General features: G+C 37.4%; 1 protein-coding gene across 1 annotated transcript in view; it reads right to left on the bottom strand.

Annotated features, from left to right (window-relative positions):
* Positions 1-3,268: 3,268 nt before the first annotated feature.
* Positions 3,269-25,437, bottom strand: part of LOC114356968 (uncharacterized) — a 69,431-nt gene continuing 47,262 nt past the window's right edge. The window contains exons 6-8 of the mRNA XM_028310369.1: positions 10,155-10,268; positions 5,148-5,252; positions 3,269-3,291 (exon numbers count right to left, since the gene is read on the bottom strand). Coding sequence (XP_028166170.1) covers positions 3,269-3,291; positions 5,148-5,252; positions 10,155-10,268 — 242 coding nt within the window. The remainder of the gene's footprint in view (positions 3,292-5,147; positions 5,253-10,154; positions 10,269-25,437) is intronic.

The raw sequence follows: 25,437 nt of genomic DNA, 5'->3' as shown, positions 1-25,437 counted from the left end.
ATACATAAATAATAAGGAAGAGGGGCAGCCACATTAGGTAACACAGAGTCGTTCAGGAGAGTGCCAGGAAGAGGTGCAGCAACCGCAGTTAAGGAACGGCTGGGACGAACAAGGATAAGCGAATCAAACTCGTGAGCCTTGTTAGGGTTACACTGGTTAAGGCGACCCTTTACAAGGCTTGGAAGCATGTGAGTAACAAGCCATTGGACGTGGATAGGGTCATTAATTATACGTATATTTTCTACTTTGCCGAACTTTAGCGCGAGAACGGTTTGTCCAAAACATATGAATTTGGTCTTATTCAATGCAGGATTAAGTGCTCTTTAACCGTCATGAAGATCACTTTTCGATAGGGTAAGTCCTTTACGCGGTATAACCGGAAAACCGAAAAAACGCCCCTTTCGGGGACCCCCACCACATAAGCACAACTCCGTCGAAGTCGAAAACTTAGGAGAGTCTTAATGGGCAACCAATGAAGCCATTAAAGCAAAAAAATCTTTTGTAGGAATTATTTCCGATTTAATCAATTTTTGTGTTTAATTCTACTGGCCTATATGTTCTTCTGATTAATTTCGTTGCGGGTCCAATGACAGTTTAACTTTCCCCGGGACAAACTTGACCTTCATTGGTTGGGTTTCTATGGCGTTCAAGCTGTAGATCCTGGCTACACAGGAGTTGCAGTGGTGGGAACGAGAGGTGGGAATAGTCCCGTATACAGAGTGGAAACGGTAAGTGATCTCACTCAATTATTTCTAAACTATAGGAAGCTGGAAACATTGAATTTTCGAAAAGATCTAGTTTATTTAGTAACCTATTATTGGTACCGTTTCAAAGTCAAAGTCAAAATTTCTTTACTTGTTCAGACTAATAAATAGTTCTTACAAATCGTCATTTTGCTCTTAAGGAGCCTCTACATGTCTCATACCTAATCTTTTTACCCTACCAGCGCTTCGAGACCAACATTTGGCAAGAGCTTGTCAAGCACTTTCAGGATCAGTAACCAGTTTTTCGATATCTTTAATAGTTTAGAAATAATCTATATTGTACAATCTAGAAAGTAAATATTATGTGCTTGTAAAGAAGTAAAATAGGTTGAATTGGATAGTAACATTCATCATCAACAGCCCTTTACAGTCCACTGATGGACTATGAGCCTCCTTCACTTTAGTGGAGGATTTTTCCATAATCTCCACGCTTGGCAGGCGGGTTGGAGATCGCAGTTTAAAAGATTAATGTGTATCAGAGAGCGCTACTGGCCATTCTCTGTTGAATGTATAGTCCCTAAGTCGCGAAAAATATTGTTCAGTCAATTTTTGGTAGTATTTGGTTTTTAGCTGCTGTGAAAAGGGTACAAGTATGTAGTACAATTTACATAATAATATGATAAAGTGCTACTAGACTAGAATGGTTCAATGTATTTGACATGTGTTGATACATTTTACTATCGCTTTTGATAAGAAATTGCATTTTCCTTGGAGCTGATGCAATTTGCTTATTCAGTGGCTTACGTAAGCAATGCAGGTCATGCATACGGATAGATCATATTTCATATCTGACGTCACTAATAATACAAAACTTAATAACACAGATTTACGTAGTAGGTACTTACTCGTGTAATCACATTTTATTCTATCAGAGAGGAAAATTACTGATTGATAGATACCTATACCAACATAAGTAGGTACCTTATCATCGAGTTTATTATGAAATGTAAATTAAATATTATGAGATTATTAAGACGCGCCTAGGTATAATGTATAATGTCGTATTCGATAAGTGCAGTTTAAATAAATAATAATATCAATAAATGCTTGTTTTGGATTCTATTTACTTCTCGAATTCTTACATAGAGATAGAGAATATCTGAGGAGAGGAATAATAATTTGTAATGTTTCAATCTTTTGGAGGATTCAAATTCAAATGTTTTATTTAATGAATGCTGCCAACAACGCCACTCTTGTAGCGAAGTTCCGGGCTGACACTGTGTAGGTTTGTTTTCGACACGATAAGAAGAATCTTGTTGTTGTCTGACAAATTGTATGCTCTTTGAGCGGAACATAGTGGTACTACCTACTGTAAAATGTCACCATTTCACCTATGATTCACAATATTGATTTTTTTATTTGTATTTGAAATCTTTTGTTAAATGAAGAACAGAAGCTGAAACTGAATTGAATGAAGAAATGTAGAAATGTATTCCGCAGGTAAAAGTATTTATAGATACCTATCAGATGATACGAAACTATATAAAAGTGCTCGAGACGATAACGTGACGTGACAGAGGGCGCCTCATAAAATAAACAAAGCAACAATTACGTACTTATCACGCAATGTTAAATATTTCATGTAAAACGAGGAGAGTAAAGAACTTTTAATGTCAGGGCCAGCACTAAGTCTGAGCTTTAAAATGTAGGCGCTTGTTCATTCAAGAATGGACATATTTATAAATAAACTAAACATTTTGGAATATAAATATGTAGGTTGGACATTAAAGAAGGACATTGGTTACCTTAAAAATAATCTTGAAATAAACAATAGCTTTAAAACCTTAAAAAATCTATTTCGTAGTTTTTAAACCGTGCCTTTAAACAGCGTGCATGAGATATAGCATACCACCACTAATTACCATATTTTTTTAGACATATCAAGGCAGGTATTGAGTATTGACCACAATCGCACCCAGTGACAAGTGGGATGCAGTCTAGGATGGTACCTAAACCATTTATTTACTGTTTCTTCCGCCATTCCTTCTCCAGCCGAATGTTATCCCGATGTGGTAATAGGACGTTATATTTAGGATGAGTATAAGTGCACAGAGAGGGCCTTCATACCTACATATAAATAATTTGTATAATTTTCAACATATTGTGCCCTGCCCCCCTAGACAAAACGCACTTTTTGATCGAATCGAAAATCGAATCCGTCAAAACTCCATACAAAAAAGGGGCTTTTCGACCACTTTTCGACTGGTTTGCGATTATAATTTGCACTTTGTCTAGACCCANATGATTGGTTCCGTCACCCTAGGTACTTACTCGTGTAATCGCAATTTATTCTATCAGAGAGGAAAATTACTGATTGACGGATATACCAACATAAGTACCTTATCATCGAGTTTATTATGAAATGTAAATTAAATATTATGAGATTATTAAGACGCGCCTAACGTATTATAATGTATAATGTCATATTCGATAAGTGCAGTTTAAGTAAATAATTAATAATAACAATAAATGCTTGTTTTGGATCCTATTTACTTCTCGAATTCTTATATAGAGATAGAGATAACATCTGAGGAGAGAAATAATAATTTGTAATGTTTCAATCTTTTGGAGGATTCAAATTCAAATGTTTTATTTAATGAATGCTGCCAACAACGCCACTCTTGTAGCGGAGTTCTGGGCTGACACTGTGTAGGTTTGTTTTCGACACGATAAGAAGAATCTTGTTGTTGTCTGACAAATTGTATGCTCTTTGAGCGGAACATAGTGGTACTACCTACCTACTGTAAAATGTCACCATTTCACCTATGATTCACAATATTGATTTTTTTATTTGTATTTGAAATCTTTTGTTAAATGAAGAACAGAAGCTGAAACTGAATTGAATGAAGAAATGTAGAAATGTATTCCGCAGGTAAAAGTTTAAGGCGAACCTTAGTAAGAACCAAAATAACGTATTTATAGATACCTATCAGATGATACGAAACAATATAAAAGTGCTCGAGACGATAACGTGACGTGACAGAGGGCGCCTCATAAAATAAACAAAGCAACAATTACGTACTTATCACGCAATGTTAAATATTTCATGTAAAACGAGGAGAGTAAAGAACTTTTAATGTCAGGGCCAGCCCTAAGTCTGAGCTTTAAAATGTAGGCGCTTGTTCATTCAAGAATAGACATTAATACCTAAATAAACTAAATATTTGGAATATCAAATATATAATATGTAGATTGGACCTTGAAGAAGGACATAGATTACCTTTCCTAAAAAACAGTAGCTTTAAAACATTTTGTTTGACCATACAAAGATCATATTTTCGTATTTTTATAAGACGTGCCATTAAACAGCGATATAGCATACCACTACCATCATTTCAACCTTTTATTTACTGACGCGCGCCCGTATTCACAAACAAATGCTTGCTTAAGTGAATGACAATATGAGGGTAGTTGAAAATCTTCAAGCCCGCCCGAACGGACGACGCCGCGAATCGCCATCCAGTCTGCTTGTGACCACGGCTGCAGCATCGCAGCCGAAACGTCAAGCCGTGTTGAACAGTACCTCTAGTAGGAAAAACTTTCGAGTTCGTTTCGTTGCGTATTCAAAGTGTCATCGAAAAATTTTGTATGAAAAATTAAACAGCGCCCCCTAGGGCGGCTATAATATAGGGGGCGCTGTTTAATTTTTCATACAAAATTTTTCGATGACACTTTGAATACGCAACGAAACGAACTCGAAAGTTTTTCCTACTAGAGGTACAGAGCTCTGTGATTGGTTCGTGTGTGACTCTGTGCGTCCACGCGCGCTGTGAGACCTCATAGTAATGTTTGTAAATACGAGCGTTATTCCGCCATTCCTTCTCAGCACCAGTCGATACGTTGCCGCGTTGTCCCGAAGTGGTAGTTAGGAAGCTATATTTAGGATAAGTATAAGTGAAGACCACAAGGGAAAAACAATGAATGTTACCTTTTTTGTGAAACTTACTTTTTAATGCCATTTGTTAGCTTTTTAGGGAAACATTCTATTTAAAAAATCAGAATTGGGTAAAATCGTCGTGGTCAACTGTAATAGTTCAATTTGTGTTTGTTTGTCCATGGCAAGAAACGGTTATATTATGGACCATAACTTAAAACTTATTTAAACAAATCGAGTTTTAGAAGTACAGGCAAAGCATATGTTAACACAGTAATAAGTTGTTTCAATATCTCACATAAAAGAGTCTAAAATGAAAGAAATATAGACTTTCAAACTACATTTAAAAACTGTTTTTCTCTTAATTGTAGTTTTTTGACATTCTTTGTTTTTCCCGTGTGGTCTTCAAGTGCTCTGAAAAGGGCCTTCTTCGTACCTACATTATAAAGAATTGAATAATTTTAAACATATTGTGCCCTGTAGAGGGTTATTATGCGCTAAGTACTTACTTGAGAGACAAGGGTGTTCCTTGAGGAAGGCGACCTTCAGGTAATGGAGGTGCTCTTCCAATTTGCGCTCCAGTGGTGCTTCGATATACTGGAACATCGTAGCGCCTGCAAAATATAATACATTTATTTATTTCGACCACATACAGATCATAGTGTTAGTAAATATACAGGGTGTCCCAAAAACAATGGATAACCCTGTAACCATCGATAGGCCTCGCCAAGGTCTCCCTAACGTCCAATTTTGACCCCAGTAAAAATATCACCGTTTTCAAGATTTTTAAGTTTTTGTGCATTTTTAGAAAATTGCCACCTGCGATTACTTTTTCACCCTGTATAAGTACTTTTTTTATGTGACAGGAGGCAAACGAGCAGACGGATCACCTGATGGTAAGTGATTACCGTCGCCAGGGGCGTTACAGGTGCAGGTACTTAAAAATTATAGGTTAGTACTCTTACTAATAATAATACCAATAATAATTGTATGTATCTAGGTACATACAATTATTATTGGTTTGATTTAAAATTGAAAATAAGCATCAGCGGTCTGCCAGCACATGAATCATTGAGCAATGATTCAGGTACCGACAGTCAAACCTCGACGCAAACATGCCCAGCACGCTGTTGGAGCTGACCTCCACCCTGCGCACCAGGGATGTGCAGCGTTTGCGCATTGTTGCATAGAAACAATCTACTCGCGCTTCAGTTGCATAGAAACATCCCCGATGCGCTACAGAAACGGGGCAGCCCCATCAGCGCTCTTAAAAACAAACACGATTTTATTGGTCATCATTTCAGCCACAGGACGTCCACTGCTCAACATAGGTCTCCTCCATTGATTTCCACATCGCCCGGTTGGTAGCGGCCTGCATCCAGCGCCTTCTTGCTACCTTTATGAGGTCGTCGGTATGAGGTATTTTATTGATAGTAGGGATTAATCACACATTTTTTTCATCAGGTATACAAGTAGATGTTTACAAACAAAAACATTTATTACAAAAACAGTTTAACTATAAGATTATTAAGTGTCGCTAACCACGCGACTCTTACAATATTTACTGTCCATTCTTTCCCTTGTAGTAGACTAATTAATGTTTGTGTAGGTACATGCGTCATAAACTCGTAGCTTATGGGTATTATACGACTCTATTAGCCTATTAGGCATTAGTAGATTACTATCAATAGGTAAACATACTTGAGTTCTAATTCCATATTAGACGGAGATATATTTGGAAGCTCAAATTAATTACACCTACGTCAGTCTTTCCCAAAGTGGGCGATAACACCCCCTTGTGGGCGCTGCAGGCTTAAAGGGGGGCGGTAAGGGACCCAGAAAAAAAAAATCGGGACGTTGTGTAGAGGCTTGGGAGGCGTCATCTACTAGGAGGACTCTTAGACACCGACTGAGCTCGACTCTTGACTACAAAAATGGGGGGCGCTAAAAATAATTTATTCTCAAAGTGAGCTAAATAAGTTTGGGAACCGCTGACCTACGTGAATGAAATTAGTTATTCATGTCTACACAAGTCAAGCAGGTCCTGGGATTTACAAATTTAGCATCGTTAGTCTTTTAATTAAATTAATATTACATTTTCAGATCCCGAACTTGATTATAGCTGAATTAGTTTGAACATTTACCCAACAGGAATTTTTAATGNCAAGATTTTTTAATATGATTTAATGAATAAAAAATGTGTCGTAGAAGTGTTACTAGCCGACGTTTCGCAGAAAGAGGCCATAGCCTAATATTCTATGTCAACTTAACAGTTGTATTGTACAATGTGATTCTTACACGTTTATAAAATAAAAGAAAACGAAACAACATGCTCTGATTATACTGTTGTTAGTGGAAAATCGTACCTACTTATTAAAACTAAATAAAGCTGCTTCATTTTATTTGGGCTGTCATCTGTACCTAAATATGTACATTGGGCTCTACATAAACTGCCACCTACACACAATGGTGTCGACACCGCCTTCCCCTTCATATTTGTTTCAAGTAACTGTCCTCACCATAGGTTGTCTGGAAGAGATCGCTTCATAGCGATAAGACCGCCTAATTGTACCTTGTGTGTTCCTTTTCTTCTGTTATGTTATTTGTTTGGTGTGCAATAAAGTTGAATNTTTTGTCGGTAAAAACGTCCTGGTGACGTCACTTAAGCATTTTTCTTATACTGCGTGCGGTCGTTGCGCGTGCGCACAAAGGAATGAGACCGCTCGGACACCGAGCCCACAGCGTGGTAGGGGTGGGGTTGCCCGCTCTTTTGTTTTTTACTACTACTACGCTGAATATTGTGTGCGGATTGGGTTGTCGTACAGGGGTACTACATGGTAAAATAAATCTCGGAGGCGAAAGCAGGATAATGTATTTATTATTATTATTATTATTAATGGTATCATCTTAGAAGATTGTAAATCTCTTCTCAGAAATTGAAATTTCTAGCTCAGAAGTTCCAATTAGTTCTAATACAAACATACTCGTAAGCAGGTACTTAATATACAGATTGTAGTTAAGTTTAATGCAAACATAGTACGTGTAGTCCAGGCTTAAAGATTCCTCGAACAATTTCTGCACGTCTACTAATAACTTTAGTAGAACCTTCGTAGCGTCTCAGTCGTGCTTATTAAGTACCTTTTTCATAGAATTCTACGAAATACTTAGTGAATGTAGAATAATTAATGTTCCCTCAATTAACTAAACTCAATTAACTAATTTATAAAATCTAGAGTAAGATTCCAAAATGTTACGTTTACTCGAATTATTTTGTTACAGAGTTCTATCGACTGTCGACAAATCACATTTTTATTTTATAAAATCTCAATCTCGTTTTATAGTTAGACTAGCTTTCCGCCCGCGGCTTCGCCCGCGTGGAATTTTGTCTGTCACAGAAAAACTTTATCGCGCGCGTCCCTGTTTCAAAAACCGGGATAAAAACTATCCTATGTTCTTTCCCGGGACTCAAACTATCTCTATGCCAAATTTAATCAAAATCGGTTGCGAGGTTTAAGCGGGAAAGCGTAACAGACAGACAGACAGACAGACAGACAGAGTTCAGACTTTCGCATTTATAATATTAGTTGGGATGATACCTATTATTTATTTATTTATTTTATTGGGCTATCAACATGAGATACAGTATTATACACAATTAAAAAAATAAACAATTAAGCCAAAGGTCTACTGTAAAATAAATAACTAAGCTAACTGCTCCCACACAAACGATAACCACAGCATGCATAATATTATAATGTAAGCAACCCGTGAACTTTACACAATACAATACAATAATTATCATTATCTTTGTATTTTGATTTACATTTATTCACATTTATTTATTTACATTGATTTATATTTATTATTTACATTTGGCTTATGTTCAAGTTGTATCTTCCTGCACATTTATGTACAATTTAATGCTGTTGAAACATTGTTAAACAAATAAAATAAAATAAAATAAAATAAAATAAAATTTCACCTAGCCATTGCCAATCAATTATCCTGCTACGCCTGTTTGTTGACTAGGAGATAACGCCTCCATATTGAATGAGCTGAAGTTTATTTGGAAAACCGTACGACTTTGTTCACGAAACTTGCCACAAGTCTGCGAGTGACAAAAATCCACAAGGGTAGAAGTTTAACAATGACTTTAACAGGCTGTATAATAATGTCACGTTCAAATTACAAACCTTAGCTTGAAAATTTCTTAATAATCTGATTTAAGGGCCTATTACGAAAATGACCTCTATCAAATTAAACGTAAAGCTCGTCGAGTTCTCAAATAGATTGACTTTGCGAAACCCTTTCACTAGTCCAATATATTTACTATTAGATGCCGCTATACTTTAGAGATTTACTTAATTGGTAGACAGACAATTCAATTGATTTCTTAAGAGATAACGACCTTAGCTGAAGGATTAATTAAGCTTATTTTAAATAAAGTTACTTTTACTCTGTTTTACTTATTTTTTATTTAAAATGAGCGTAGAAAATGTTACGTCATTAAAAGGTAAGAAATTATGCCGTAAAAAAGTAAGCCTGTTATTTCTCATTTATTTGCTTATATTTAATAGTCTGTGGGTACCTTAACTAAGGTAAGTACCTCCGGCTGGTAATGAGCTTAATTAAAGTAATTTAGTAGACGCTGGATTAAAGGAATTTTCAAGAAAAAACAAAATAATAATCAACCTACTGTTCATATTGTAATTTCAGTTCTAATTAACAAAATAAGCCGCGAAAAAATCGAACAAAAATAACCTCGAAAGCAAGCATTCGTGGGCCACCTTGACGACAAATATAAATTCTTCGATTGCGATTTATAACAGGGACAAAAAATAATTAAGAGCTCTTGGTAAGTATTCTTGGAGTTTCCAAAAGAAGACAAACAATATAATAATTGCAGTATCTACCTATTTACTTTTCACTTTAACACAGGCGAGTCAAAAAACGACGGCATGATATTATTAAAATAGATAAAATAAGTCAGCTTAGATAAAAAAAAAATATACTGTTGCAGTGATAATGTTTTAAAGTCACGTTGAGTTCATAAATGTTCTCTGTGTTCTCACTGCCCTGGGTTAAAACTCACGCGTTGCGTGCACGCTATGCGCCGTAGTCAGTCACATGTCTCTAGTGTACTGCTGGTAGCACATGGTGGGCTTGTCCAAAAACCTCTAACACGTACCCATCAGCAGGTAGAGAGCCATGGCGCACGTCCACAGCAGCGGGCGCATCTCCTCGCCGCCTGGGATGGTCAGCCGCATGTCTAGTGTACTGCTGGTAGCACATGNACAGCAGCGGGCGCATCTCCTCGCCGCCTGGGATGGTCAGCCGCATGTCTAGTGTACTGCTGGTAGCACATGGTGGGCTTGTCCAAGAACCTCTGACACGTACCCATCAGCAGGTAGAGAGCCATGGCGCACGTCCATAGCAGCCTGGGATGGTCAGCCGCATGTCTCTAGTGTACTGCTGGTAGCACATGGTGGGCATGTCCAAGAACCTCTGACACGTACCCATCAGCAGGTAGAGAGCCATGGCGCACGTCCATAGCAGCGGGCGCATCTGAGGCCCGCGCAGTTCCTCGCCGCCTGGGATGGTCAGCCGCATGTCTCTCCTGTACTGAGTACCTGTGGACAAACACATCAAATTAGCAACTATTAATTTATTTATTTTTACTTTAATTAATTATAACGGTTTACTACACCAATTACAATAAATGAAAATGAAATATTTTATTCAGCGACACAAAACAGCATCAAAAATATGAAAACAAAAGTAAAACTAGATAGAGTAGGTAACGTGCGTGTCACCGAAACGGTATCCACTCAGCATCATGCCGAGGTGTCGCAAGGGACACCACGACGATAATGAAATAGATTTATAATTAAACAATGTATAGGTAATCTGGACCTGCTAGTAACCTTTACATATGTATTTGATATCTGCAGCCTAGCAGACAACATGAGGACAAATCAAAATGAATGAAATTGTCAGGTTACTTTTTTATTGACGGCTGACTAGAACATAATGGAAATAAAAAACAGGGCATCATTTTATGTTGATTGTTAAATCAATAGTATCGTTAATAAAATTCTAATTATTTTGAACTTATCCATTATTTGCCTTAATCCTCTACTTTTAATTAATCCTCTACTGCAGGATGATGTACAAGTACGACCCATGTTATTACGAATTAGCAAAGTAAGATTGATAACTCAATTTGTCCGTAGCGTGATCACGCGAAGTGTCACAGACAGTTGTCACTTCACAAGTCTGGCTGGAGTAACACCAAATGTAACATGTTGTTAGTCTACTCCTAAGCCTTCGAAATATGAGCGTATTTAGCATTATTATACGAGCCTTGGAATGTTACAGCTGAAGTGACAAACCTAATTGATTGTTAACTCCAAATGGTAATCACACTCGATTGGAGAGCGAGTCATCAATATCTATTATTGGGTTAACAATTTTGATTTAAATGGATTTTAATTAATTCCCTTGATAAAATCATCAAAGTTCTGATAATAGAAACAGGGAAGCCCTTTATGATTAAAAACTAAATATCTGATTTAATCATCCAAATGGAAATAGTATGTACCAAATAGTCAAATAGTCCCAATAGCATGTGATATCAATCAGTGATATCGATATGTCACAAATCACAAATACTTTATACTAGCTTTTGCCCGTGGCTTCGCCCGCGTGAAATTTTGTCTGTCACAGAAAAACTATCGCGCGCGGCCCTACAAAACTGTCCTAAATCCTTTTCCGGGGCTCAAACTATCTCTATATCTTCATCAATATCGATTCAGTTCTTTAGGAGTGAAACCCTAACAGACAGAATTACTTTCCCATTTATAATACTAAAGTAAGGATTAGTTTGACAATATCGAGCTGATTCAAGAAAGTCTTGCTGAAGGCTTTTCTTTCCGCTCCAACGCTTACGCAAACGATACTCGCGTGACGGGAATATTACTGGAATAACTTGGCATTCGAACACTGACAGATGGGAACTTGGCCGCTGAAATACAGGATGATTTATTGACGTAAAAATCCTATATTATTTGAAGAGGTGAAGTTGTTAGCTTGAACTTTTATTTATTTTATTTATTTATTTATACTTCAGCACACAAAGTAACAAATGCACTGTGGCGGACTTAATGCCGGATGGCATTCTCTGCCAGTCAACCACGGGTCATGCAGAAAGAGTAAGGCGGTGCAAAAAATTAACATTTTTGATAATAAACCTACTTACATAAGATTACATAAAATAAATAACATAATACAAATAAATATAATAGACATACACATAAATACATAAACATAATAATATTATAGATGTACACATCACTCATGTCTGAGATAGCGAGAAAATTGAGAAAAAAAGGTCATTCCTTGAAATGTTTGCGCAGAGCCTTTTTGAAAGTAAATTTGGAAGAAGGTTTGCGTAATTTGGCCGGAAGGCCGTTCCAGAGCCGTACAGCGGAGACTAAGAAAGAGTTGGACATGAAGCCAGTGCTATGATGAGGGGTGGCAAGCTGAAGAGACTGACTAGAGCGAATATTTCTATTGTGAGTGGAGTGGAGGTACTGAAATTTATCTTTTAAATAAGATGGAGAGTCGGGATTGAAAAGAATTGAATGAAGCATACAAAGTGAACGAAGATATCTACGCTGTCTGATGGGAAGCCAACCAAGCTGCGAGCGAAAAGGTGAGATGTGATCAAACTTGCGGAGACCGAAGATAAATCTGATGCAGTTGTTCAAAAGGCGGTCCAGCTTGTTTAAAAGTTCCTGTGAGATGTCCGTACAGCATACATCACCATAGTCGAGGATAGGCAGGATCAGAGACTGAGCAAGTAAGGTCTTAGTGCTGGAAGGGAGGAAATTTTTAAAGCGGTAGAGTGCCCGCATTGAGCCGATCACCCTCCTACTGACTTCCCTGACATGCTGGGACCAACTCAGAGTGCTGTCAATGAAGAGTCCGAGATTTTTTACGTATGGTTGAAGCCATATTGAAACCGCAATAAGTGTTCACCAAATAAATAAGTAAATAGGTTTAGTTTTTTTATGCATAACAAGGCACGTATTTGACCACAATCGCACCTGGTGTTAAGTGGGATACAATCTAGAATGGTACATATCTGCCCTGTAAGTGCCTATTCACTTTCGCCTTGAAAAGGTCCGGATTATAGTCTTCGGGAAAGACAGCAGCAGGCAGCGAATTCCAGTCCCTAGCTGTATTTATTCTAGGTATTGATAATACCTAAATAATAAAACATAGAACACAAATTCGCCTTAAATATGTAGGTTGTGATCCAATGTCTTTGTTATCATTTCTTTCTGATAAGTTTCCAAGTCCATAGCAATTTGACATTAGGGCAAGAGACAAGCTTGATACTCGATACGAGTAGTAACAACTAAGTTAGGTGGTCAGGCTTAGTTAGCTGGTCATATGATCTGTTATAAGTCTCTAAAACATTTCCGTTTTCATAAGATAGAAGTGTCTGACTTATATTTGGTTAATGTTCTAATTAACCAATGTATTGTAAGAGGCGACTTAAGGCCTACACACACATCAAACAGAGAAAGGGCAGCAGCGCTCTCTGAAAAACATCAATCTTTTAAACTGCGGTATCCAACCCGCCTGCCAATAAGCGTGGGGATTATGGCAAAACCCTCCACTTTAGCGGAGGAGGCTCATAGTCCAGCAGTGGACTGTAAAGGGCTGTTGATGATGATGATGAATGTTCTAATTACGGACGATAACTTTGGTAAGACAATTAACACACAGAAAAACATTACCAACCGAATCCAAAACCTCCTCCTTTTTGTAGTCGGTTAAAAATGAAAAAGTACTTAACATTGTGAAATACCTACTGCCGTTATAGTACCTCCTGGGTATAAATGTTATAAATAGAATAAGAATAACAGTTCCATAGTACATAACGTCGGATTTTCTTTGATGTAACAAAAAGTCGGTGCAAAGCTCTTTTGATGGAAAAACTTATTTATCTTATAAACGAAGTCGCGGGCGGCCGCTAGTATCTTATAAACGTCATTTGTACAAGGCTGAGAATAACTTATTTATAAGAGAACGTTTCCGATTTGAGCGTGGGAGGCCATTGCTGGGAAGTGGGTATTCGAATAATAAGTCCAGATAGGGAATGAATTGGCATAACGTATTTACAAAAACACCGATATTATATTAGGACTGAAGAATTCAATGAACTTCAAAATTTTCCCTATTCAACTTATTGGAAATATTGGATATTTAATAGTAATTCTAGTAAAATATATAGACATAAACATAAATCATAAACAGGTCATGTAAAATTCAAACTTGTATAATATTAGGTTTCGGGAAAACATCTTTACATAAGAATACTGAAATTCAGTCAAAAAATACTCGAAAATCGTTAGATATTCATAATAATTCTGTTTTGTTTCATCAGTGGGCGGATGATAAACAAGAATGTTTCAGCACAAGTTATTTTTGTGCGAAATTATTCCAAGAGTTGTCCGTTTACTTGCCTAAATAAAAACAAGAGAAACATCCTAAAATACAACTTATTTAACTTTTGTAAGCCATGTATTTTTAGGCTGCTTAAAAATATAATTCTGTTTTTCTAGGTTTACTGAGAAAAAGCTCAAAATGTTCTGCCTTACTAACCCAGTGATACCAGCGCTTGATTTGCAGTGATAGTAGAGATTGAGTTATTTTATAAATAGATCTTCAACTATTACTACTTCAACATCCAATTGGACACAGTCCTCATTAATATGCTACCGTATTTAGAACTTATAGTGTATTAAATTGGGAACAAAAGTTCTCGAATGCCTACCACGTAGTATAGTTAGGCCGAGAGGAACTTGGTAGACCGACGATCCAGTGAAGATAACAGGCAACCCTGGATGCGGACAGCACAGGAGCGGTGGTTGTGGTAATACTTTGTCCAGTGCAGTGGACGTTGATTTTGTTGAAACAAACAACGACCAACAGCGCTCACCAGTAACGAGTGATAGGACCTCGCCTACAGACTGATGAGCCCACATGATAGACCTCATTGTAAACGATAAATTGTGAGATTATGACATTCAGTATATATGTTATAGTCAAACCTCGAAGTTCCGGCACTCCTAGGTTTGACTAGTCAATCCTCAGGTCTGACTAGAAGTCTTAGTCAAAGCCCAAACATTTCGGCCTTTGACTAAATAATGTTAGTCAAACCTAGGAGTAACTAATTTGGTCAGGCAAAAGTCGAAACTCAATTTAATGAAATCGGGGTTTGACTAGTCAAACCTCAATTAAGACTTTAAACTAAACTATACTTAATTCTGATCTCGAACTTATTGCATAGGCGTTACGACGGTCGGTTTTCACGCGCACGCGCAGCTATCTCTTTAGGTGAAGGTACGAGTAACTAAACTTATACAGTACTGAGGTTGGTTGTGAGTGTTTCTAGATCGATCTTGATTAATTACTAATTTTTAGGGTTCTGTTACCTTAAAGGATAAAGAGTTTAGACCCTATTATTATGACTCCGCTAAATGTTGTCTGTCACCAGGCTCGTATCTCATGAATCATTCACTTTAAAAATAAATAATTCAATAAAATACTTAAATATTTAAGGGGGGCTCCCATACAGCAAACGTGACTTGTTGCAGTTTTTTACTTGATATTAATTAAAACGTAAACAGGTGAACCCTTGAAATATTCACATAATTTTAGTTGCATTTTAAAAATAAATCATAAAATTAAAATAAAATAAATATTTAAGGGGGCTCCCATACAACAAAAGAGTCGCACGGTACCCTTCATGAGCGAATCCGACTCACACATGGCTGGTTTTCTATTTGCCGTCTACTTTTGACCGAGTCTGTCAGTCGTTTCTAGGATTGACTAGGCAAAGCCCGAAACAGATTATTTTAGTTTCGGCGTTTGACTGAACCATTTAGGCACTTCTAGGTTTGACTTAGTCAAAGGCCGAAATAAGAATTTACTTCGAGGTTTGCCTGAAGGCCTTGGTCAAACCTAGGATAGACCAGACATTCCGCGAAGAGACTGTATATCGACCTTTGACTATGACATATATACAAAGTGTATATAAACGCCGACGTAAATTAATTCTAATTTACTGAAAACGAACATTCAGAGAGCCATTATAACTAATTGAAGGAAATGATTGTTACAAGTTATGGCTCAGATTTGCGTATAACGACGGCTCCGGGAAACAAGTATTAAACGTTTAGTAGGCGCTGTAAAGCCTTAAATTACATTTTTATGGTGGAACGTAAGTAATCGCATAACGCTGTAAGCTGCTTCATTATTTCTTCACGTTCATCTTCCAATATGACTTTGTAAGAGCAATATCTATACTAATATTATAAAGCTAAAGAGTTTGTTTGTTTATTTGCTTGAAATTTGGAAAAAAAATCTTTTTATGTTTGATAGCTAGATAGGAAGGCTTCAGGCTATAACATCACCCTACAGACAAAGGGGCGGAGCAGTAAAGAAAAATGTTGCCAAAACGGGAAATATTATTCAAAATAAGTATTTCACACGTACGAAGTCGCGGGCACAGCTACGAGTATTACCTTATTCGTCAGAACCTCAGCTTAGGTTTTCTGTGGTATAAAAAACCAACACGATATCAGACCATACATACATTTATGTTGCAAAATAACCCGTGTTACAAAGTGATAAGATAGACGAGGTAAGGAGGGTTTCATTATTTCTAAAAGTTGCACAGAACCCAAAATACTACAAATCGAATGAAACCTACAGAAGCATTCACACAGCTGTCGGTTCTCGAGGCGCTGGCGGAAACATTAGGCCCTGCGCACACAACATTGACGTATTTATTATATTTAAAATTAAAAACCCAAATCCAGCGCTGAAAATCTCGTACAACGATAGGTCAAAGGTCAAAGCTTTTCACACTTATAGATATACTATAGCTTTTGCCCGCGGCTTCACCCGCGTGAAATTTAGCTTGTCACATATCGTCATAAATTATAGCCTATTATGTTATTCTGGGTTTTAAAAAATAGTACTGGAAAGTTAAATCAAAATCCGTTCAGTAGTTTTTGCGTGAAAGAGTAACAAACATCCATCCAGACATTCAAACTTTCGCACTTATAATATTAGTAGGAAGTCTATAACTGGTAATTTGAGTATAAACTATGAGCGATCACAGGTTACAGGATAATCCTTGAGAGCCATTTTTAAAAAACTTGGTTTGAATTTTTTTCAGAAATAACAACAAAGAAAATTTTCAAGTTATAAAAAATCTTTTAACTGTTGTGAGCGGCCTTACAATGCTCTCAGTTCACGGCGCCATAGATCTCCACCGTCTGCCCTGGGCAAGATCCTCATCTGTCAGGAACAGCGAATCTAATAAAAGAAAACCTTTTTTTAAGAAAAAGCCTTTTCTACTTGACGAAAGGAACGGATTTAAGGATAACATAGTTATTTCAGCGATAACTTAACTACAAAGGATTACGATAAACATGTTTAAATTATGCTATTCATTTTTGTTGAAAAAAATATGTTTTCTACATTTTTTTTCACTCACAATGGCCCAATTAAGTGGATTCGAAAGCCCTGCAAAACTATGTATTTTTTTCCTACAATTTCAAGGTGCTCTAACAAGTGCAAGAAATACAGTAGAGGTATAGATAGGCAATGGAATTATGTATTTGGCTCATGTATTCATGCTTATAAAATGCAAATTGAATTTTATTGAAGAAAATAGTCATTAGACATTTTGTCATTTGATTAGCCTCTAAACTATTGCACAAAATATAATTTTCCAGATTGACTTTTCTATTAAACGGCGCTCGATAAGTTCATTTCCTTGTCCTAGGTCAGGCTATAACGTTACCGTTTGATGTCTTCTTTGATAACGCGATTAGCCTTAACCGTTTACCTTTAAACTTTGTTGCACACAAACTAACCACAGAGCACAGGCCACGTGGCTCTATGATCGATATTAATTAGCTTCGAAAGGTAATCAATTTTGCATGGTAAAGGCCAGGGTTTCCGTATTACCTGTAATATAGCTTTCATTTATTAATTAACTTTTGAAATCTAAAATAGGTATATTACTCCCTGACTAACTGACATAGTGATCTATCAACGCACAGCCCAAACCACTGGATGGATCGGGCTGAAATTTGGCATGCAGGTAGATGTTATGACGTAGGCATCCGCTAAGCCGCTATAACGGGATCCACGCGTACGAAGTCGCGGGCGGCCGCTAGTTATCATATATCAATACTACATGAGGTCACGACGAGTTCTATTGTGTACTTGAACATAGTATATTAATACTAGCGGCTTTGCACGGTTGCAATGGAAAAATCCGTTGTGTAGTTCTAAAGATCTAAGCATACATAGAGACAGACAGCGGAAAGCGACTTTGATTTGTACTATGTAGTGATGAATGTTAAAAAAAATTCAAGATAATTACATAGGTACGAGTAGGTATAGGTACCTACTTAGTTTAGATTTCTTTTTACAAGTAACATGAGTACTACAAAGAGGAATTCTCACGAGATTTTCTTACAAACTAAGATTTCTTTAATTTCTTCAGCTCTTTTAAAAAGACGTACAAATCTGTCCGTTTCAAAGAACTGCGTATTATCCCGTTGTAACCCAATTCGATGTAATGGAGGGGGGGGTAATTGGCCCCCCATTCAACCTCTGCACTTGACCTTACCAACCCAACCGACAACCTGTGGGTCATCAGGGGCTCTCCTGGAGTGGACCAGTTAACACGCGCGTGACATTAATAACTCGTTTAAATTGGAAATCGAGGTTCATTCAAATATTTTATTCCCCCAAATCACTAGAGAGAGGTCTAAAGTCTACGGACTACGACACGACCTGCGGAGAATAACATACAATGCTACATTAAAGCTGAGTCGCACCAACTTATTGAAACTTTAACTGTGACTATAACGATGACCGGTTGTTTTTGAATGGATTTTACTTGATTAGGTATTTACTGGACGAATTCTCTTACGCCCGTATTCACAAACAATGCTTGCTTAAGTGAAGCAGCAAATCGAACGCATAGCGTTGAATAGAGATTGGTTCGTGTGTGTGTTTGTGAATACAGGAGTAAATATCAAAAAGCTTGTCAACTACTGGCTTCACAATTAAAGCGCAACAAAAGCATTCGTTACATAACCCCTATAAATTAGGGAAGTTATGGATATCCGTAACCGTACCCGAAACTATCGGATATCCGAAATAAAAAAATATCCATACCGTAGCCGAAATAGATTCAAAAAACTTTCGGAAAGTTTCAGATAATGACGGAGTCTAAATTTTAATATTTTTTTAGTACTTGTTACTTGTCTGGCATTACCTGGTACCATCTAATATCTCCGCCTGTTTATGTGGATAGCGCAACACCTGCCTATTTGAATGGTATTTTTTAAAAATTCTAAAATTCGTAACCGAAATTATCCGAAACTTTCGGATTTCATATCCGTAACCGTAACCGGTATAGTATTATTCTAATATCCGTAACCGTATCCATAACTGAAACTTCATATCCTTAACATCCCTGTTATAAATCAGCACGTCAATTCAGGCCAGCATGAAAGCACCTGCGTGGCATAAGCTACGTCAGCCGAGGCCCGAATAGGGTTGCCAGGTCCAAAAACACAAAAGCCGGACTCGGTGCTTAATTTGGCCGGACATTTTACCCTAAAAGCCGGACACGCATTCATTTTTTTTCATGCCAATTTAGTATCATAGTTCTTGAGTGAGTTCTACTATCATCTTCGAATTGGTAGCCCAACATCCTGATACGCGCATGTGCTTTCGACTAGCGCGGCAGCCACATAAAAAGCGTAACAAAAGCCGGACAGGCCGGACAAGTCCCTAAAAAGCCAAACATGTCCGGTTAGAGCCGGACACCTGGCAACCCTAGGCCCCAGCCTCATTAATTCAGCTGTCGTGCTCAGACAACCGCTGAATTTCCACCGTTTAAAATAATATAAACGGCTGTCTACGTTTCTGTGAAGAGTTGATGATGCAGATCAATTAATTAACTCCCTTATAATGCTGTTAAATGTTGGCAGTCGAGAGAAGTTAACGCTTTATCCAACAATGGGTTTCTTTTAGTATTTATTTCGCATGCACTAAGCCAGCGGTCGGTAACCCGTGGTCCGCGGCTTACTTGCTGCGCGTGAATGTTTTGTTGTTATAGTTAAGTCATAAATATAAAAGTACATGCATTAATTAATAAGTAACCACGCCTAATACCTAATGAAGAAATCCGTAAACGAACTAAAGTCGCTGACATAGCCCGACGGATTAGCAAGCTGAAGTGGCAATGGGCAGGGCACATAGTACGCAGAACTGACGGCCGATGGGGCAGCAAGGTTCTGGAATGGAGGCCACAGATAAGATGAGATAATCATTTATTGTCATTTACCACGTTCCGGAAAACGCAGCATGTGACGTCCNGTACAAAGTAGGCACAAACTAAAGTCGCTGACATAGCCTGACGGATTAGCAAGCTGAAGTGGCAATGGGCAGGGCACATAGTACGCAGAACTGATGGCCAATGGGGCAGCAGGGTTCTGGAATGGAGGCCACAGATAAGATAAGATAATCATTTATTGTCATTTACCACGTTCCGGAAAACGCAGCGTGTGACGTCCACCTACAAGGTGGACCGACGACATCGTAGCAGGGAAGCGCTGGACGCAGGCCGCTACCAATCGATCAACGTGGAAAGCATTGGGGGAGGCCTATGTTCAGCAGTGGACGTCCTATGGCTGAAATGATGAACCACGCCTAAAGGTAACATCACAAGTGCGGCCTGCCTTTAGATTATTTTACCACCTTGTGGCCCTTGCCTGCCAAAAGGTTGCCGACCGCCGCTAAGCTACGAGTATTATTCCTAAAACGAATTTTCCGCGGAAAGTTCAAATAACTAGTGTACTGTAAGACCTAAAGCAGTTGGAGCTTCGATGTGTATTTAAACCCTACCCGAGGGCACTTTTCATACGCTTGTATTATTTTTGCAATAACATTTCCATGTTGACCAATAAAAGCTCTTGCGGTATCTATTTTCAAATGTAGGTCTTCAGAGGACGATAGTTTTAATAAAACGCCACCAGTGGGCATAATATCTGCAGTTCTGCACACGAATACAATAGCCTGCTATCGTATGTAGGGAGTGGGTACCTACCTACTTACAGTAGTATGAGTAGTTTCAGTAGGTTCGATTTGTTGCTTCATTCAAGCAAGCATCGTTTTAGAATACGGGCGTGAGTGTATTCATTACATTTATGTGTATGTGATACTGAGTAAATACTTTTGTATTTGATGTCAGTTTTTCCTGTACTATTTTATCGCATCAAGACTTCTGTATCAGCTTTACTATCTTGCTTCACAATAGACCAGCTTCGGATGTATGAACAGTGCCTTTATACAAAGACAAATAGCGTACGCTTTTATGTAGGAAAACGCAAATGGATTTATAGGGCCTTGCCTCCGGCTTCACATGCGTGATTGAAAACTCTATAGAGACTTGCAAGAAAAGCCTCGTCCCAAATATACTAATATTCTGAAGAGTTTGTTTGTTAAACATGGGTATGTTACATGTACAGCCAATAGGGGCGGAGCGGTAAAGAAAAATGTTGCAAAAATAGGAAATATTCAAACTATTTTCACGCGTACAAACTCGCGGGCACAGCTAGTATCTATATCTATAAAAGCGAAAGGTTACTGACGCACTCACTCATCACGAAATCTCAGAAACTACAAGTGCTAGGAGTCTCCAATTTTGCATGGGAGTTCCTTTAAAAATATAGATGCTCACTAAGACGGGATTTTGAAAAATTCAACCCCTAAGGGGTAAAACGGGATCCACGCGTACGAAGTCGCGGGGACAGCTAGTACCATATAATTTCTAGGTGGCTTTTAGTTATTTCCTTTACGGCACAGCGCTTTGAGGCAACATTATCAAAGTAATCTAAATTATAGTTTCCAAAACTACACGTCAGTGAATTGATATCAAGTTTCACAGGTTTATGTAACTGAAATTCTTGGCTGAACTAACGTAAAGGGCTTTTACGACGTGTTTGACTGTGTTGTGTAACTATACCAAAATTCTGTGGTAAAAACAAGCGGATAATCATAAGTATTACACAACTAGCCCCTTTTAAAGGTCATCTTAAATATAGCTTGCTTTACAACCACTTTATCTTTTCAGGAAATCAGGAAAAACTTGCGAAAATTTTATTATATGCCTACACAAAAAGTTCATCGTTATCCAATAAAAACAACAAAGATTAACTTCATTTGTATTCAGTTTACAACAACATTATAACATAGTTATTTTGTACAAAATTCCCTCATAGCTAAAACCGAGTTATTTTTAGTATCCCAAAATAGTTCAACTGTTAATTTTATCTAGTGTAGGCAGTTCCGCTAAGTAATTACGGGAATCGCCTTTTAATTGACACAGGGAAACAACAAAGTTGTTATTCGTGTATTTCGAGCAGCGTGAAAACCGGTAAGCCTTCACGCTGAAATCGACACGTGGATAAATAATGCGATCAAACAATAATTCCCTTTTGTTCGGATAGCTACTCGATTAATTAAACTGGCTGGCAGGATGAAATATTATTGACTTTTATAGGTCTGGCGATTAACTCAATGTCTAAAGTATATGAGCAGCACGGGAGGGTGTTTTTGTAATGTCAAACGTCAGCGAGACCTCAGTGGCCAAATTCACGTATTTTGACAATCAAAATCTCGCTGACGTTCAGAAGTCGTCCTATTGAAAAACAGTTCTAAATCCGTATTCACAAGGGTCATTTTTGATAGAACGATTACTCGATAGGATCGCAATTTAGTGATTTGTTGTCATTGAAGTTTTGTTACGTCGTCCCATTGAAAAACAGTTCTAAATCTGTTTTCACAAGGGTCATTTTTGATAGAAAGATTAGGTACTCGATAGGATCGCAACTCAGTGATTTGTTGTCATTGAAGTTTTGTTACGTCGTCCCATCGAAAAACAGTTCTAAATCCGTATTCATAAGGGTCATTTTTGATAGAACGATTACTCGATAGGATCGCAACTCAGTGATTTATTGTCATTGAAGTTTTGTTACGTCGTCCCATTGAAAAACAGTTCTAAATCCGTATTCACAAGAGTCATCTTTGATAGAAAGATTACTCGATAGGATCGCAACTCAGTGTTTTGTTGTCGTTGAAGTTTTGTTACGTGAATAAGGTGTAACTCCTTCAGATTTAAATATGCTCTGTAACATAATATGTGAATATCTCCCCTTCCTAGCTCAGGCACTGAGTTAAGCGCTAGACATATTATTATGGTAGGATGAAATATTGATATTTAACAACATCCATTTTTTTTATGTGACAGGAGGCAAACGAGCAGACGGATCACCTGATGGTAAGTCATTACCGTCGCCCATAGACACCCGCAGACCCAGGGGCGTTACAGGTGCGTTGCCGTATTATGATGAAATTAAAAGCCAATTTGCAAAGTTAAAGTGTTAATTTAAACTCATGATATCGTAATCATACGTACCTATTCCTTAATTAGGTACCTTCTGTGTAACTGTAGAGGTGTAGTCCTTCGCATGAAAGTATTTAGAGTGTGTCGGGTCACGCAAGGGACTAACTTTAAAGTATATTTTGATGTCATAACTTTCACTGAAGCTACTCGTATGTCCTATACCTCAAACATTGTAGCGATAAGTACATTGTTGTTTCACTTCTTGTGTAAATACGTAGATAGTAAATAATTCAGTTAAATATTTATTATTTCTTTTGGTTTTAATCAAATCATTTAGAAGTAGGTAATATAAATTAATGACAATTCTCAGTTCGATTTAAAAATAAAATTACAAAGTGAATAGCGTACATTGTTTAACTTTCCCCCGGGACAAACTTGAGCTTTCCTGGTTGGGCTTTTATTGGCGGTCAAGTCAATTATAGATCCTGGCCACACAAGAGTTGCAGCGGTGGGAACGAGAGGTGGGAATATTTCCGTTGATCCTCATTACTAGGTAGAACCGCAAATAACATCAATTTAACGCAACGTATCGTCATAGAAGTCGCACGAGCAAATCCTTTGACACTCGACCAATACGAGCGCTTCGCTTTTGCGACCTACAAAGCTGACTACGAAATTCGTAGTACGAAAGCTCGTAGGTCGAAAGGTCGGCGTCCGTAGCACGTAGTACAGGTTTGCAATGTAAAATATTTAGTTTTATGTATGCTATATATATGTCACCGGAAAATAACAAGACTCGTAAGTTGATCAATTTTCTAGGTAGTTGATCAACTCTCGGAAAATAATAAACGGCAGTTGAAATGTACTATTTAACGCATTGAATTTTAGCTAATTGGTCAACTTACGGTACCTAGCCGTAATTTAATAATTAACTATATTGCTACAAGTAAAATCATCCACAAATGGACCAATCGTTGCCCAGTGTACTATTTGACGGTACACTATTATCCGTCACTTAATACACTTTTCTCTGATTGGTCGACAGCATTAATTATAAGCATTTAGCAAGTGTTTATTCATAGAGTTACAAACACTTAGAAATGTTGTTTTAATATTTATATTTTAGAGATAGGGATATTCAAGTTCGTCTATGCTATATTAGTTAAGTAAATGAAAAATGTTTAAAAAAATAATTGGAGCTCAGAGTTTTATTATTGTAAGTTATATTAATAATAAGTATTATAATCAGTTTAATCAGTCAGTACAATCAGTGGGCTAAGTACAGAAAATAATAAGTTTATTTATTTTCTGTACTTAGCCCACTGTAGTACTTTTGTAACTCTGCATCAAAGTGTTCTCGATCGACAAAACTAGTATTGCTCACTGATTGTTCGTTTATTTCTACCACTACAGACTCCATTTCACTCATCATAAATAAAATCACGCGTTATAATAAGAATTATTACCAAACAAAACAACAATTGCTAATTTTACTACTGTAAATAAAGATAATAGATAGATTTATTTACGTTTAAACCGGTAATGGCGGCGGCCGGGTGGCGGGGAGCGGTATAAAAGCACGTGAGTCTTTTAACCAATCAACGTGCACCTTGCCTTTGTCGGATGATTTAACGGCAAGACGCCGTAAATTAATCAACTCACTAAAATACATACGTTAAATAGTACATTTCAAATGCCGTTTATTATTTTCCGAGAGTTGATCAACTACCTAGAAAATTCATCAACTTACGAGTCTTGTTATTTTCCGGTGACATATACACTATACAGCCGTAAAAATCTTCAATTGACTAGTTGATTCTAGATATGGAATCCAATTTTGAGTTATTAAGCTCAAATTGTATATTTTTTATGATAATAAACTGCCATACAACGTTTGGACAAAGATTCCAATAGGTAAGCATAGATCATACGTTTAAGTCATTTTAAAAATCGTATTAGCAACTTTTAAATGGGTCACAAATAATTCGTTAAACTGCTTAAAACTCAACAAATACGAGTAGTTCCCAATCAGATCCGGATCTGAGCCAGATAAAGCGACGTCAGCCATTCAGCCAGTCTTTGGCACAAACCGCCGACTGCAAACAGCCAGTGCCGCGCCAAATCCAATTCGGTTGTTTGTTTTCGACTATGTCAATATGAAAGAGGTGAAAACGAATATTGGAACAGATTTCTGGATTACTCGTACTTTCCTTTTTCACGTGGCACTGAATTTTTTTTGTGATTTGAGATCTTACCTAGTAAAGAGAATAAGGTCTAGGATA

This window comes from Ostrinia furnacalis, unplaced genomic scaffold (assembly GCF_004193835.3).
Source record: "Ostrinia furnacalis isolate ACB-3 unplaced genomic scaffold, ASM419383v2 OfSCF3012, whole genome shotgun sequence".
NCBI classification, from domain to species: Eukaryota; Metazoa; Arthropoda; class Insecta; order Lepidoptera; family Crambidae; genus Ostrinia; species Ostrinia furnacalis.
The sequence above is the reverse complement of the archived record's forward strand: the minus strand, read 5'-3'. Positions and strand labels throughout refer to the sequence as shown.